Here is a 14,670-nt window from a genome sequence, read left to right as displayed (position 1 = left end):
AAACTCAAGGTAGCCATTGACAGCTCAGCATGCATTTTCCACTAGAATACTGAGGTAATACAACATTCTACCGTCTTATTATCAGCTCCACTCACTTTGTTTTAAAAAACACCAATGTGGGGACAATTATGCCCATGCTGAGAGAACAGACACATGCAAATATCTCCAGCATATACATACGCAATATAAACCAGAACACAATAAACTCATTCCAATGGATCTTCCCCCGCCCTGTCCCAGAATCCCTGAGCATGAGTAATTGTCAGGCCCTGTGAAGTAATCGCAGCTTTCAACGCTAATGGAAGCCCTGCACATTCATTATTCAGTCCAGGAAACAGAGTGCTGCAAAGTGTCAAGGGACCTATGAGTTATTGCTCAGCATGAACTAACCTTAGACAACGGGGGAAGTGACAGAAGCCCACTGCACTTTCTCCCCCTCTAGTCCTCACTCCTTTTTGTCTCCTTTGCCTCTTTTGTCCATCTACACCGGCAGACAGGCACCACACAGCGAACCCGAGATTGTATCACAGCTGTGGTGTGGTCAGATGGCCGGTAATGGGAGTATGGTGTCGCTGTGGACAGAATGACAGACAGTCTGAGCTTTCTTGTGTCACTGTAGCGCTTGACCACAGACAGTCATGGTGGGTGGAGAAAAGCTTTCCCTGCGTTACGACTCTCATGGGACTGCTGTGGGATTTATGAGGGAAAAGCAGGAGGGAGGAATGCAGCAGGAGGGATGGCGAGGAGAAGGAAGGGGGGGGTCTCTGGGGTTTGCTGACCTGCAGATAACACATGGCAAGAAACAGATAGGTTTGATATGTGAACATGCCCGCACTTGTGCTAGGGAAAGGGGTATCACAAGCCATACTGCTGCAGTCTGAGGCAGTCAATACAGTTACTCCACACTCCTAAAGAGCAACACACATCAGACAGAATTCCAGCAATGCACTTAAGCCTTCTTCATTTCCCGTGTCTAGACCCTGGAAGTCTTGCTGATACTCGGCTTCAGATGGAAACTGAGTGTTAAGTATGACCAGGGGCAAGATTCTGAAAGAGCACACAAAACTATGTAGATCCATAACATTGACAAGGTTAAGAAAATATGAACTAATGAACTATGTCGGAAAGTATTTGAATGTGTATTTTTTATAACCTATGCTTAGAGTTGGAAATCGAGAACCGGTTCTTTTCAAGAACTGGATCCCAGTAGCTCGATTCCTTAGAATAGTTTGCCTGCCTGCTTAATGATTCTGCTTACCGATACCGCCTTTGTTGCACATGACGTCACGCGCACGCTGCATTGTTTTGGTCAGAACGTAGCTAACATAGCGTTGAGGCAGAAACGGCCCAAAAAGATGACACCAGGTCCACTGGGAACAATGTCAAAGTTTCCAATTCTTCAAAGGGAGAAATTCTTCCAATATGCTCAAACATTTGTCCAAAGCATATGATTTATTTACAAGAATGTCGCATATTTGATACGCTACTTAGCTACACTTGTGAATCTAGTGGGAGAGCGAACACCAGGGTGGTTCCCGTGCAGGCAACAAATGTCCTGCCCCCTCAAATAAAAGTTTCCAAAGGTAGGGGAAAAAAATTAGGAGCACAACAATGGGAGACGTAGAGGAATTAGTAAAGTGTCTTAAGTTTCACTTTCACTGTACGGTGCCCCCCCGCCGGCGTCATCTGTTATTATTATTTGTGCATACTGTAGATGTATATTTTCTGTGCAGATGGAAATATAAAAGACAGTTAATTCAATTACACCCATTTGAACTCTTTTATTCCCTCACCCATTTAGAATTCCATTATCGGAAAATCGATAATGGAATCGGAATCGTTAAATTCTTATAGATTCCCATCCCTACCTATGCTACTATATATGTGTATTTCACATTTCTAATATCTCCAGTAGTAATCTCCAAATATAAAATAACTGAATCCATTGAATGATCATCTGTAATGCCGACAGTCACTGGACTTTATGCATTTTTAGCACCCTAACCTAATGCATACTGTAGGAAGAAGATACAATTTGCAAAGGCTAATTTGATTTAAACAGTTTTTAACACTAGAGGGAAAACCACACCCCCATAAGGACCCCCTCTCTGTCTGGCATGTTAGAAAAATATGCTCAGCCATGCACCACTACACAAACCATTTCATGAGATTCTAGGACTTGTAAATGCCGCTCTACTCTGGGATTTTTCTTTTCCTTCTCGCTGCCAGTGCTGTCAATCTGCATTGCAGAATCAAACACTGGCAGGGAATTGAACAAATTATTCTGCTGATGGCAAAAAAAAAAAAAAAAACCCCGAAACCATCCTACTTGCAAAGCAGAAGTGAAGGCTTTATGAGAAATATGACCATATCAGAATCATTTCACCTGCCTGTCAAGGAGAAGTTGTTTCCCGTATATTCTTGAACGTTGTTTGATGATAAAGAACAAACTGGCGCGGAAGGACTTTGTGCACTTCATCGTGTCTCTCTCTCTCTCCAAGCTGTAACACAACATGAATATAACAGTTTTAGGGCTGGAGGCATTTAAAGCATACATTAATGGGTCTCCAGTTTAGTGGGTGTAATTGAGTATTCTTGTCTGCTGTTGTCTTCTCGACTCAGGCAATTTAGCATGCCAGCATGTTGCTATAAGAGTGACCCAATTAATTTGATTAGGAAACTAAGGTTCAAGATACAGAGTGTGAAAACATGAGTTGAATGGTAAGAAGTGCGGGGGGGGATGCTAATGAGGAAGGATTTAATGAGGGAAATGTGTATAAAGAATTTTGTGTGCATGCATGTTACATTGGATTTAACAAAAGCCTTAGACAAGGATGAAACCACCAGGAGTTGCCTTTATTGTGCCCTGGGTGTTTGAAGGAAAATGATCAATTACTTAGAAGCTTAAATTGAAACAACAGCATGAATACAAAGCAGGAGTCAACCATTAACTAAAACACTGAAACTATTAGGTCTATATTAGGAATACATTTTCCAAAACAAACTCTTAAGCCTTTATAGGGCACTCACAGAAATACTCTGAAATCCAAAATTTCAACCTTAGTGTGTTATTGGAGGACACAAGTGGACTTTATTACTTTTGTGAATTTTTTTCCACATTTTTTATTGTCATGTAGAAAATCAAGGTCAATAAAGTTACCAAATTTGGTTCTTTGCCCATAAAAAAAATTATATATATACAGGGTTATTCAAAAAGAAAGAACCGATTTCATCACGCAATATTTTAATAAGGAAAAGCAACAGAAAACTCCAGCCAAGTCACAAGTATTCTACTTACAATCAACTTGTATTTCCTGTCTTACAAGTGTCGAATATGGCCACCACCTACAGCATGGGCAAAATCAATGCAATAAGAGAATTTCTCCCAGACGCTTATCAGCATATCACAATCCACTGAGTTGATCGCTGCTGCTATTCGATGTTTAAGGTCATCGAGGCAGCCATACAAAACTTAGAAAACTATTCTTTCAAATGGTCACTAGTCGCTTTTCCATTGACCCTCAAATTGCACAAATATAACTTGCGCATAAAAATTTACCTAATGGAAAAATAACAATTTCGCTAAAAGTCTCATTTTTCGATTAAAAGTTTTTGCGCTGGCAAGAGGTGGTTTTTCAGGCGTAGCACAAATGGTATATCACGCAAACCTGCAATGGAAAGACTTTTTTTCGCAATTAGAGTCAGCTGAATTAAAAAATTGGATGCTGACGTACGTTACAACAAGCGAAGAAGAAGAAACATGGTATGTGTGGACACACCTGGAAACCCAGTAATTTTTAAAATTTTGTACGAGATAGAGGGGTAATATATAATAATAATGAATATATCTGTAAATCAACATCATATATATGTTCGTCGCCATGTTTATGTTTATGAATGACTTCTCGTGTCATCTCTCAATAATAAATAAATAAATCATCACATTTGTGATTTAATGGAAAAACTGACATTACGCACTTCTGTTTTTTTCAACATTTCCGTAAATATCAGTAAAGTTTTGCGCAGATGTCCAATGGAAAAACGACTACTGACTCATTCCATGACGATGCTTGAGAACTGAAGTGATGCATCATGAAATTAGTTCATTATTTTTGAATAACCCTGTATATCCATGAAGTATATATAAAAAATACAAGAAAAACATGTGAGACGAAAGGATCACGTATTTTAGAACATCAGACCAACATTAGTGCTGATCCAGACACCTGTCCACATCCACATTATCCCTTTGAACATCATTCCTTACATTAGTACCATTACTTCATGGTACTGAACAAAGCAGGTTCACTCACTGTTCATGCAGAGGTGGACCTTACAGACCCTGTAGACCACATTAGACCTGAGATTGTTGCCTCAATATTCTCACTACAACTGTTGCTGTCATTGTCTTGTAATGTGTGCAGAAATTACCAAAAATAGTCACTTGCCCGTCAAAGGGTTAAACCTTACATGCTCTTTGATTGTTCCCCCGAGTTCTGACAGACTTTGGAAAAACAGCATTTTCCTACCATGCACCATGGTCACAGAATAATCTTCAAAAAACTGTCAAACTACATACACTCATTTCTGTTAATAATTTTAAAAGTACCATGGAGAATGCAGTGAAGGAGGAATGTCACTGTTTTTCTTGATGCCGTTATGGTTGAATAGTTGTTGTGTTTATTGTTCATTGTGTATCTTGTATGTGCTTTATGTTGTTTGGACTTTGTATGGCTGCTACCTTGGCCAGGTCTCAAGATTCCAAATCTTAATGGGATTTCCTCGTTCAATAAAGGTAAATTAAAAAAAAAAAAAAATCAGGCCATGTAGTAGGGCACCGAACCTGAGGGGACAGAGCTTTTTCTATTGCTGCCCCAACCCTTTGGAACTCCTTCCCACCTACTACCCGACTCTGCTCCGACCTCAACACCTTCAAATCCCTTTTAAAGACTCACTTATTAAAGATTGCTTTTAATGTTTAACTGTTTTATATTCATATACCTGCCTTCTGCACCTGCTTTTACCTGTTTTTAATGTGTTTGGTTTCGGTTTTTATCTGCTTTATGTAAAGTGTCTTTGAGTTCCATGAAAAGCACTATACAGATACAATGTATTATTATTACGAGAGATGACTGAAAAGTTTTGAGCCTAACATGGAAAGGATTAAGATATGAAGACCAAATTTGGTCCACGAAATCTTTCACATATCTTAATCCTATCCACTAAATTTCTTGGTCATAGCGATCTTTTTCTCTGCTTTACAGGTCCCTGAACTTTCTGTATCAAGTGTTTCCTGAAAAATGGACAAACTTGAGTATGGGGCTGTCATCAAGTACGCGTACAACCTTTGCCTTCTTTGGGGTTGGTGGCGTGGGATGTTTCCATTGTTTTGACTGCTCCTTGGTTTCAGGCTGATAGTGATGGACCCAAGTCTCATCCATAGTCACAAATCAGCCCCATACTCAAGTTTGTCCATTTGTCAGGAAACACTTGATACAGAAAGTTCGGGGACCTGTAAAGCTGGGAAAAAGATCGCTATGACCAAGAAATTTAGTGGATAGGATTAAGATATGTGAGAGATTTCGTGGACCAAATTTGGTCTTCATATCTTAATCCTTTCCATGTTAGGCTCAAAACTTTTCAGTCGCCCCTCGTAATAATAACACATTTTATTTGTATAGCGCTTTTCATGGAACTCAAAGACACTTTACATAAAGCAGATAAAAACCAAACACATTGAAAACAGGTAAAAGCAGGTGCAGAAGGCAGATATATGAATATAAAACAGTTAAACATTAAAAGCAATCTTTAATAAGTGAGTCTTTAAAAGGGATTTGAAGGTGTTGAGGTTGGAGCAGTGTCAGATAGTAGGTGGGAGGGAGTTCCAAAGGGTTGGGGCAGCAATAGAAAAAGCTCTGTCCCCTCAGGTTCGGTGCCCAACTACATGGCCTGATTTTTTTTTTTTTTTTTTTTTTTTTTTTTTAATTTACCTTTACCTTTAATTTACCACTTGATACAGAAAGCTCAGGAACCTGTAAAACAGGGGAAAAGATTGCTATGACCAAGAAATTTAGTGGATAGGATTAAGATATGTGAAAGATTTCATGGACCAAATTTGGTCTTCATATCTTAATCCTTTCCATGCTAGGCTCAAAACTTTTCAGTTGCCCCTCGTATTATTATTATTATTATTATTATTATATTATTATTATTATTGTTGTTGTTGTTGTTGTTATTATTATAGATTGTTTTAAACCATATGTGATATGAAAAAGTAGGCAAATGCACATAGAAGTATTCACAAAAACACCCTGATTGTGCAGAAAAGGCTTGAAAATCATATGCACTAAGTCTGAGCAAACCTGAGTTCATGCAAGTGCATCCTCCATCTTTGTCTAATTTTACCTCATTGACACTTTAATTATGCTTAGTACACATATATAATTCATTTCAAATGGTGACATTATTTCCAGACCGTTCCTGCCCTAGGTATCCATTATCATAACGATTCTCTTTGCCAGTGCCACACAGCCTTCTTCCACACACACACACTTGACGATGCACTTGCTCTGGTCCTCTCCGAACCCTCCTTCCCACGACCCGCCCACCATCTCGGGACTGGAGTCACGTGTTTCACCGCCTAGTCTCTCTCTCCCTCTCTCTCTCTCTCTTTCTGTGCGAGCCGACACAACCACAAATCAAACTCACCCAGCACCCGGTGGTGAAGACAGAGAAGGAAGATGAGAAGAGAAGATACGTTAACAGACTGAAAGCTCCATACGACGTATGGACGTTCAGTGAAAAAAACAGGATTTGCGCTCAGCTGATCCGAAATGCACCCTCGGTTGCGCACACAGAAGGATACGGCAAAGCGTCAGAACAGGACGGGAGATGAGATTCCCAGTGTTTCAGAGACCCTCTGCCTGTGATCTGAAACAGTCCGCCTGGGAGACGCGGAGCCTGGAAGGTGGACTGGACCCGGTGCGCACAGCTCCCAGCCGCTCCATCTCAACTGCGGATTGAAGATTATTATCATTTTATTTTTGTCTTATTATATCATCTGGAGATCTTAACCATGAGGGTGATTTCTGCAAACTTGTTAGCACTGCTGTTCATGTGCGCAATCGCAAGTGTTTTCTACGTGTGGAGCGCACTGGAGAGCCGTTTGGAGCGACACAAAAGGAGGGTGTCTGGACCGGGAGTAGGGTCCGTACGCGCCACGGACCTCTCCGCCAAAACTTTCCGTGCGTTGCTTGCTGTCCCGGCGGCACAAAAATCTCACTCGGGGGTAGTAGGATAGAATCTCACAACCTCACAGATCAAGTTGCCACCGCAGGAAGTCGCGATTATCATGAGAATGGATACAACAAGAGGTCAACGCGCAGGGAGGGCCCGGTCAACTTGGTGGAGGATGGGATATTTTGGAGTGAATGGTTGGAGGAGCTTCTCCCTGTGGGCTTCACGGAGGAATATGCAAAGGCTTGGAGAGACAAAGCCAGGAGACACCGGGTAGTGAAGCTGGAACCTGGATGCGGCAGGATATCCAATCAGCTGGCCACTTTTGCGGATGGAACCAAAGCGTGCGTGCGTTATGGGATAAACGCGGATCAGGTGCAAGGGGAAACTTTGACTTATTACCTTGCGACTTTACTGGGTATAACAAACCTCCCTCCTCTGATACTTTCCCAGCTGAATACTGACAGTGAGCAATGGGAAAGCGTTAGGACTCGAGTGGAGGGTTTACAGTGGAGTGACCGTGCCGTGGTTTCTCTAACCGAATGGGTGTCCAACCTGACCGGGGTGGTCACACCTGCGCCCCTGAGGCAGGAGAGCAGCGGGTTGCATCCAGTGCTGCAGGATCTGCAGAATAAAACGACTCTAGAACTGCTTGAGCTGATGCAATGGACCGATTTGATCATATTTGACTACCTGACTGCAAACTTTGACAGACTTGTTAGTAATCTGTTCAGCCTGCAGTGGGATCCGCGCGTAATGGAGAGGGACACCAACAACCTCCTGAAAACCCCCCGTGGTGACCTGGTGTTTATAGACAACGAAGCCGGACTCGTGCACGGGTTCCGGGTGTTAAATATGTGGGAGAAATATCACAATACGGTGCTGGAGTCTGTATGTGTGTTTAGGAAAAGGACCACGCAGCGGGTGGCGGAGCTGCACAGGCGCAGAGACTCCAGGAGAAGGTTACTGGAGCTCTACAGAGACAGCGAGCCTTTGTCTTTCCAACTAGGATTTCTCTCCGATGAACACGCTGCTGTTCTCCAGGACAGGATAGACAGATTATACAAACACATCTTGCATTGCAGAGGAAAGTACAGCCAGCTGTGAACGTTCAGCACGCACAGGTGATGGATTTGTTTTCTGCACAGTATGAGCTCTGCACCTGTGCTAAACTGATGCGCATTACACAAACTGTCTTCAATATCCAGCTGAACTACCTCTTGTGAATAGCATAGTTGCCTACTTTATACATAATGAAATTTGACACATGTTTATAAGCTCTCTCTCTCTTGAGATTTTCACTGTATGCCTCACATGGAGGAATGATTAAGGCCACACTCTCCAAAACAGAGGTACCAGCTTGTACTTAAAAGGGGACAAATGCTTGTTGCTGGGGGTGTACCTTTTTGAGAGACATTTCTGTACCCTTTCGAAATGGTCCATTTTTGTACCTTAAGTACTTTACATAGAAAGAAAACTCTCATATAGTTGATAATGTCATGATGTTTAAAGCAAGCTACGACATCAAGACATGGAGGTGTGAATGAAAACTTGATAAAACAGAGATTATGGCAATAATCAGAGGTTCTAATAAGACAAATAAATTATTAGGCTATTATCATTGAGCTAATTGGGCTATTAAATTAAAACACAAATTATTATTAACCCTTTCATGCATGAATTATGAGAACCTTAGTCAAGATTTTTTCTTGAGTGTTTTATCCTCCTTAGGCATGAAAAAAAAACAAACAATGCAATTGACTTTTTTTTTCATGGAGTTACAAAAATGTCCACTCAGCTACACCATGGATTTAATTTTTGAAGCAAAGAAACATGTATTGAAAACCCAATATCAGAAAGGGATATTAAAACATATTTAATGCTGCTCATCTTGATGTTTTCTCACATTTTAACATATTTTAATACTAGTTATTTCTCACTTCATAGAGAAAAAAAAACCCTTTGTATTACAAAAAAAACCCTTTTAATTACAGTCTAATAACAATTAGCAACTGATTTACACTAAACATGTTAGTGCAGATCAGGTTTATCAAGAACAGCAAAGTTACAGTAATGGTCTGAATGTCAGTGTATTATTATGAGATGGTGCATAAGTGTCCACTGTGTTGGCTGATACGGAACTAAAACAACAAAACCCATAAATATACAAGAGAACAGCTGGAGAATAACTGTCCACTGTAGTGACCACTATGCATGAAAGGGTTAAATATAACATAGAGTAATTACAGTATGATATATAATAAATAATGCACTAAGCCTAATCTTTTAACTATAATTAGGCCTACTGTTAAATTATCCTAGCCTATAGCCTATTCTCATGGTCTACACACATTTTTTAATGCTGCAGGGTACCTTATAGTACAAATTTGTACTTTACATAACTTTGGACCCTTTTTCATAGTCTAAAGGTGCAATTCTGGCCTCCTAAAGACCAATATTGTACTTTTGAGAGAACATTCTTTAAAAAATGCACTTATAGGTACATAAATGTTCTGATCTCGTACCTCTGTTTTTGAGAGTGCAGTTTATCTAGTCTTATTCCACTCCACTGATGCTCACCTGATGTATGAATAAGAACAAAATGTAAAGAGCAGGTTTATACTGTATTTGCGACTATAGGGTTTCATAATACAGCCCTTCACATGTGTGTTGGTCTTGCCTTGTGCTCAGTAATCTTAATGATGAATTCCTAAGCCTTAATATAATTTGTCCCTTGAATACTGTTTTTTTTTTTGTTTTGTTTTTTTCTGTCCACATCTGGCTGGCTTTATAGAAATTGTTTGCACACTCAACTGTCATAGCTAGCACCTGCACTCTTGTAAGTATGATTGGTTTGCATATTCAGCCTTAAAGTCACAGATGTATGTAACATATTCATTGTACATGTTGTAAGTATGTTGTAAATACTGACTGTTTTGACAATTTGATGCTCCACTAATTTAATGTGCGTTGTAACATTCCAAATTCTCTTGTCATTTTTTTGATAAATACACTGTAATTTAAGATAACCGTTGTCAGATCGTGTGTTTTGCATGCAGTTTGTACTTAATTGCCTTATTAGAGTGCATCAAATATTTACCGTAGCGTGTGTGTGAGGCGCAGGGGGTTTTCGAAGCCTGTATTTGCCCATTACAGTGTTCTCATTGTGCTGGAGAAATATCTCATACTGGCACACTGTTCCCCAGGAGCCATTCTGTCAGCCACAGGCAGGCTACAACAGGAATCTCTGATCCCTCTCATAATCCCAGCCAGGATGATGAACTAAAGGAGACAACTGACATCATTTGACATCCAGCGAAAAGGGTTTTACTGTTCCCTAACTGAATCAAAACTTCATCATTTAGAGAGTCAGGAGACAGATTGCAAATCGGTCTACATCTCCACAGACACACAAATAGTATACCTTCAGCCAAGACTGGATATTAGTTCAGCATGTTGAGTTGAAAGGTACGAAGGCTCCCATTGCGGGACCATGAGCTGTCGAGAGTCTAAGCTCGCAATTAGTTAGAGCTTTGTCCCTAGAGGAGAGCTTTGTTTAAAGTTTTTCTGAAGTTGAAGTTGGAACTGTATCTTACTTCAGAGTATAAAGTCTATGTAGCTCATATGTAATGCCTGTAGGCCAAATGTATTAGTCTGACCTGTAGGCTTTCATTTCATATCAGCCTATAAGCATCCTTTCCTTATTAGTTCCGCCAACAGCATAGGTCTGTGTCCAATTTCTGGTTTTAGATTTACAAGAACATCAGAAAAATGTCAGCGATACGTTTTGGTTACCTAATTCTTTTCAGCCGTGTACCCCATTTTTCATCCTATACCTTTCCTTTAGAACTTTTATTGATGGCCAACTCCAGGGCACACTACTACGGACAAATGCAACTCGTTTCTGCCTTTGTTTCACTATATGCATGGCTTACACTGTGCATGTCACTGCTTTGTGTTTTCCGTTGCTAGGTTAGTTTAACTGGCAGAGATGAAGCCAAGCTTTAAACTGTTTTACCTAAAGGCTTTTCCAGACTAACTGCCTGCTACAGCGCTAACAGGGACTTGGGGATCAATATGTGCACTGATGTTGTATAGGGGAAAGCAGGTCATGTTAATGTGCTTGTTGCTGGGTCTGTGTGAGCATGTGCGAGTCGGGGGTTGCGAGGATTGCACTGCAGCTGGGCATCATGCTCTAAGCATGTCTGTTAATGGCAAACACGGCAGAGAGATTTACGACAGGCTGCCTGCAGACACCAGGGATTAAACACAAAGCTGAACGGAGGTCTGCATGTCTAAACCAGACTTGCAAACCTTCTTCCTTTCCTGCCACGCACAATTTCCCCCTTTCCGTATTTCTTTTCCCTTCCTCCTGTGCATCTGTCTTTACTGCTGCTATCAGTGTCAACTTCATTTGTTAACTAAATGGGAAATGAAACTTTCATTTTCGTAATTAGTTTTTTCGTAGATTCCATGACACTAGAAGAACATTTTTTTTTTTTTTTACCAGGGACCTCGCCAGCTGTAATCACACTAATGGTGGATATCAAAGAGGTTGCTGAATCACCCTTTTAACTGTTCACATATGTTCCACCCTCACTCTTCCTGCCTGCCTTAATTCACTCCTCCCCCACCCACTTTTTTTTTTCACCCACAGGCAGAGAAAAATCTTCATGCACATAAATTTATGATATGGTCTAATGACTGCAACTTGTCCTGTCTCATGGCACCAGCACAGCAGGTTATTATTTCGTAAATTGCCATTAGTTATATCCATAAAAATGCCAGCGTTCTGTGGTTCTCTCCAGATGTGCTTGTTTTGTGTTTCAATAGGTTGAATCGCTGAGAGTCCCACAGCCAGGGGCCCACAGCAGGTCCAAGCACAGATCCCAGGTACTCGTCTCCCTTTGTGTGCATTGCAAACATTCCAGAGGAGCCGAGGGAGGATCATCTCCATGGACACACAAATGCACGCAGACGCTTCCCAGGCAGGAATCTCACAAGTTTAAGAAGACCCAGCTGTGTACATAAACTATCGTCAATGCTGGAGATTTGAACTGGAAAGCCTATTTTACGCAATAAAAAATAATTCTAAAGAAGACATCTTGAGAGTAACTTTAACAGTGTGTTATCTCAAACCTTAAGTTATGCAGACTATCATTCAATATATCAACATCAGTTCTCCTAATCTGTTTTCTATCGGTTAGTAACATATTAGGACTCTAAACAGATGTTAATATATCATTAAGGAAGCAAAAGTAATGTGTTATCTTGTATAAATATGAGATGGGGTTGGGATTTAATAAGTTTTCTTCTTCCCACTCCTTTTTGAGCAGTACATATTGAATTTATTTTGTTATTACTAGTGTACATGACATTTGCTATTTTGTCTTGACTGTCTTTATTTATTGATGTATTTGCTCGGATATTAGTTCCTTGTACAAAAAAATGTGAAATTTTTTCTTCTGCTCAAAAAATAAATGAATGAATGAATGAAACCAGGTAAGAATAAATCAAATCCCTTAAAGTATGAAATGTTGCTTAAAGAAATGAAAATCATTTGTTTCCCAGACACCAGGTGACTGACTTAGTGTCCCCCCCTCCCAGCAGACGGACCATGTGTGTGAGTGGACGGACATAACTGACATTCTTTCATGACTACAAAGTGCAGGAACTTCCTGCGCATGACTGAAAGATTTCATTATGAAACACAGCACATACTATGGGGGGAGTCACTTAGTCACAGCTGAGTGGATATGGGTTATGAAGGGTAAACCGGGTGTGCAGGGCTAACACTGGAGGGGCTTTGGCAGTGTAAAGACAGGACATGCAGGCTTATGGTGCGCCTGGAGGGCTGGCACAAAGCCTTGCTTTGTCCAAGCCATGGTTGCAAGCATAAGGTCAGGACCTTTGGGCATTTTTTTTCAGGACAGAAAAGACTGTAATGAGTACCAGAGACAGACAAGAAGAACACTTCACATTCCTTGGCTAATAAGGGGAAGAAGAAACAGTGTTAAATGTAATGACCTCTTTGCTTTGCTTTCCAGTTGATATGTGTACATCAAAATCTGTAAGTTTTGCCCCTATCTTTTACATAGTATGACATTTACATTTACATTTATGCATTTGGCAGACGCTTTTTTCCAAAGCGACTTAAAGGGGGAAACCAATCAAATCAGTCAATCAATCAAATTTTATTTATATAGTACCAGATCACAACAAAAGTTATCTCATGACACTTTATATAGAGAGCTGGTCAAAACCAGACTGAGCCAATTTACAGAAACCCAACCGAATCCTCCAGGAGCAAACACTTGTGACTGGTGACAGTGGTGAGGAAAAACTTCCTCTAACAGCAGAAACCTCAAGCAGAACCAGACTCCTGGAAGATGGCCGTCTGCCTTGACCATATGACACTAATAAAGCTATTTTAAAGGGGTCATTTTTGCTAAACCCACTTTTATTCATTTTTAGTACATCTATTTGTGTATTTGGACCCTAATAGTTCATTCATTCATTTTCTGAACCCGCTTCATCCTCTATAGGGTCACGGGGGTCACTGGCGCCTACCCCAGCTACTTATGGGCGGGGTACACCCTGGACATGTCGCCAATTCATCGCAGAGCTGTCTTATAGTTCAAAAAGTTTGAATTTGAACCCTCCAGGCGCTGCAAAGCTATCTTTGTATTCATTCTGGGAAAAATCAAGTGGATTTCTATGACTCGTTTTAATTCCTGCTTAAATTGTTACGTTTATAACTAGTTACATCACGACATTTGCACATATAAGGTCAAGACTTCCGACGAACATCTCTCCGAATATGCCATAATTGTTTGTCAGCAGCAGCAGTTGTAGTCTATACTGAAAATATGTCCAAACTCCAAGTCGATTACCTAAGATGTTCAGTTGTTGGTTGAACAGGACAGAGCAGCACAGCCAACAACCTGGAGGGGGTGGGGTGTGAAGTGGCTCATGTGCATTTAAAGGGCCAGCGCTCAAAACCACCTTTCTTGTGTCATTACTCAGAAATAGGGTTGAAGAATGAAGAATTCAGACTCAAGCATTGCATTTACAGTTTATGTAGACCACAGGGAAATGTTTTAGCATGCATAATTCCATTTAAAAAAGCAATAACAGTCAAACTTTTAAGTGCGCTATAACCATTCACAGTTCATTAAAGAAGTAGTAAAGTCAAGTAAATGCAGTGGGAAACATCAAGAATGACACCTAACTGGGTTCATTTCTACCGTGTGGAAGTCGGAGAAGTGCTCCTGCCAGTGATAAATGACAGCGAATAGGAATAAAAAGTGAGAGACAGAGAAAGAGGACTCACATTATGGTGGATGAATAGACTAAGTGCATCAGAAGGCTACAAATGTTTGTCTCTGTGTGCGGTGAAATCATATAGAAATCTACTACACATGGCCTCGTTGA

At 40.6% G+C, this 14,670-nt stretch overlaps 1 protein-coding gene across 1 annotated transcript; it reads left to right on the top strand.

Moving 5' to 3' along the window:
- Window positions 1-6,675: 6,675 nt before the first annotated feature.
- On the top strand, window positions 6,676-8,565 carry LOC115421201 (four-jointed box protein 1-like). The gene is given in 2 exon segments (XM_030136975.1): window positions 6,676-7,280; window positions 7,283-8,565. Coding segments are annotated over 2 exon segments (1,266 nt in total). The 5' UTR covers window positions 6,676-7,075; the 3' UTR covers window positions 8,344-8,565.
- Window positions 8,566-14,670: the final 6,105 nt, after the last annotated feature.

The sequence above is a fragment of the Sphaeramia orbicularis genome, chromosome 6 (assembly GCF_902148855.1).
Source record: "Sphaeramia orbicularis chromosome 6, fSphaOr1.1, whole genome shotgun sequence".
NCBI classification, from domain to species: domain Eukaryota; kingdom Metazoa; phylum Chordata; class Actinopteri; order Kurtiformes; family Apogonidae; genus Sphaeramia; species Sphaeramia orbicularis.
The sequence above is the reverse complement of the archived record's forward strand: the minus strand, read 5'-3'. Positions and strand labels throughout refer to the sequence as shown.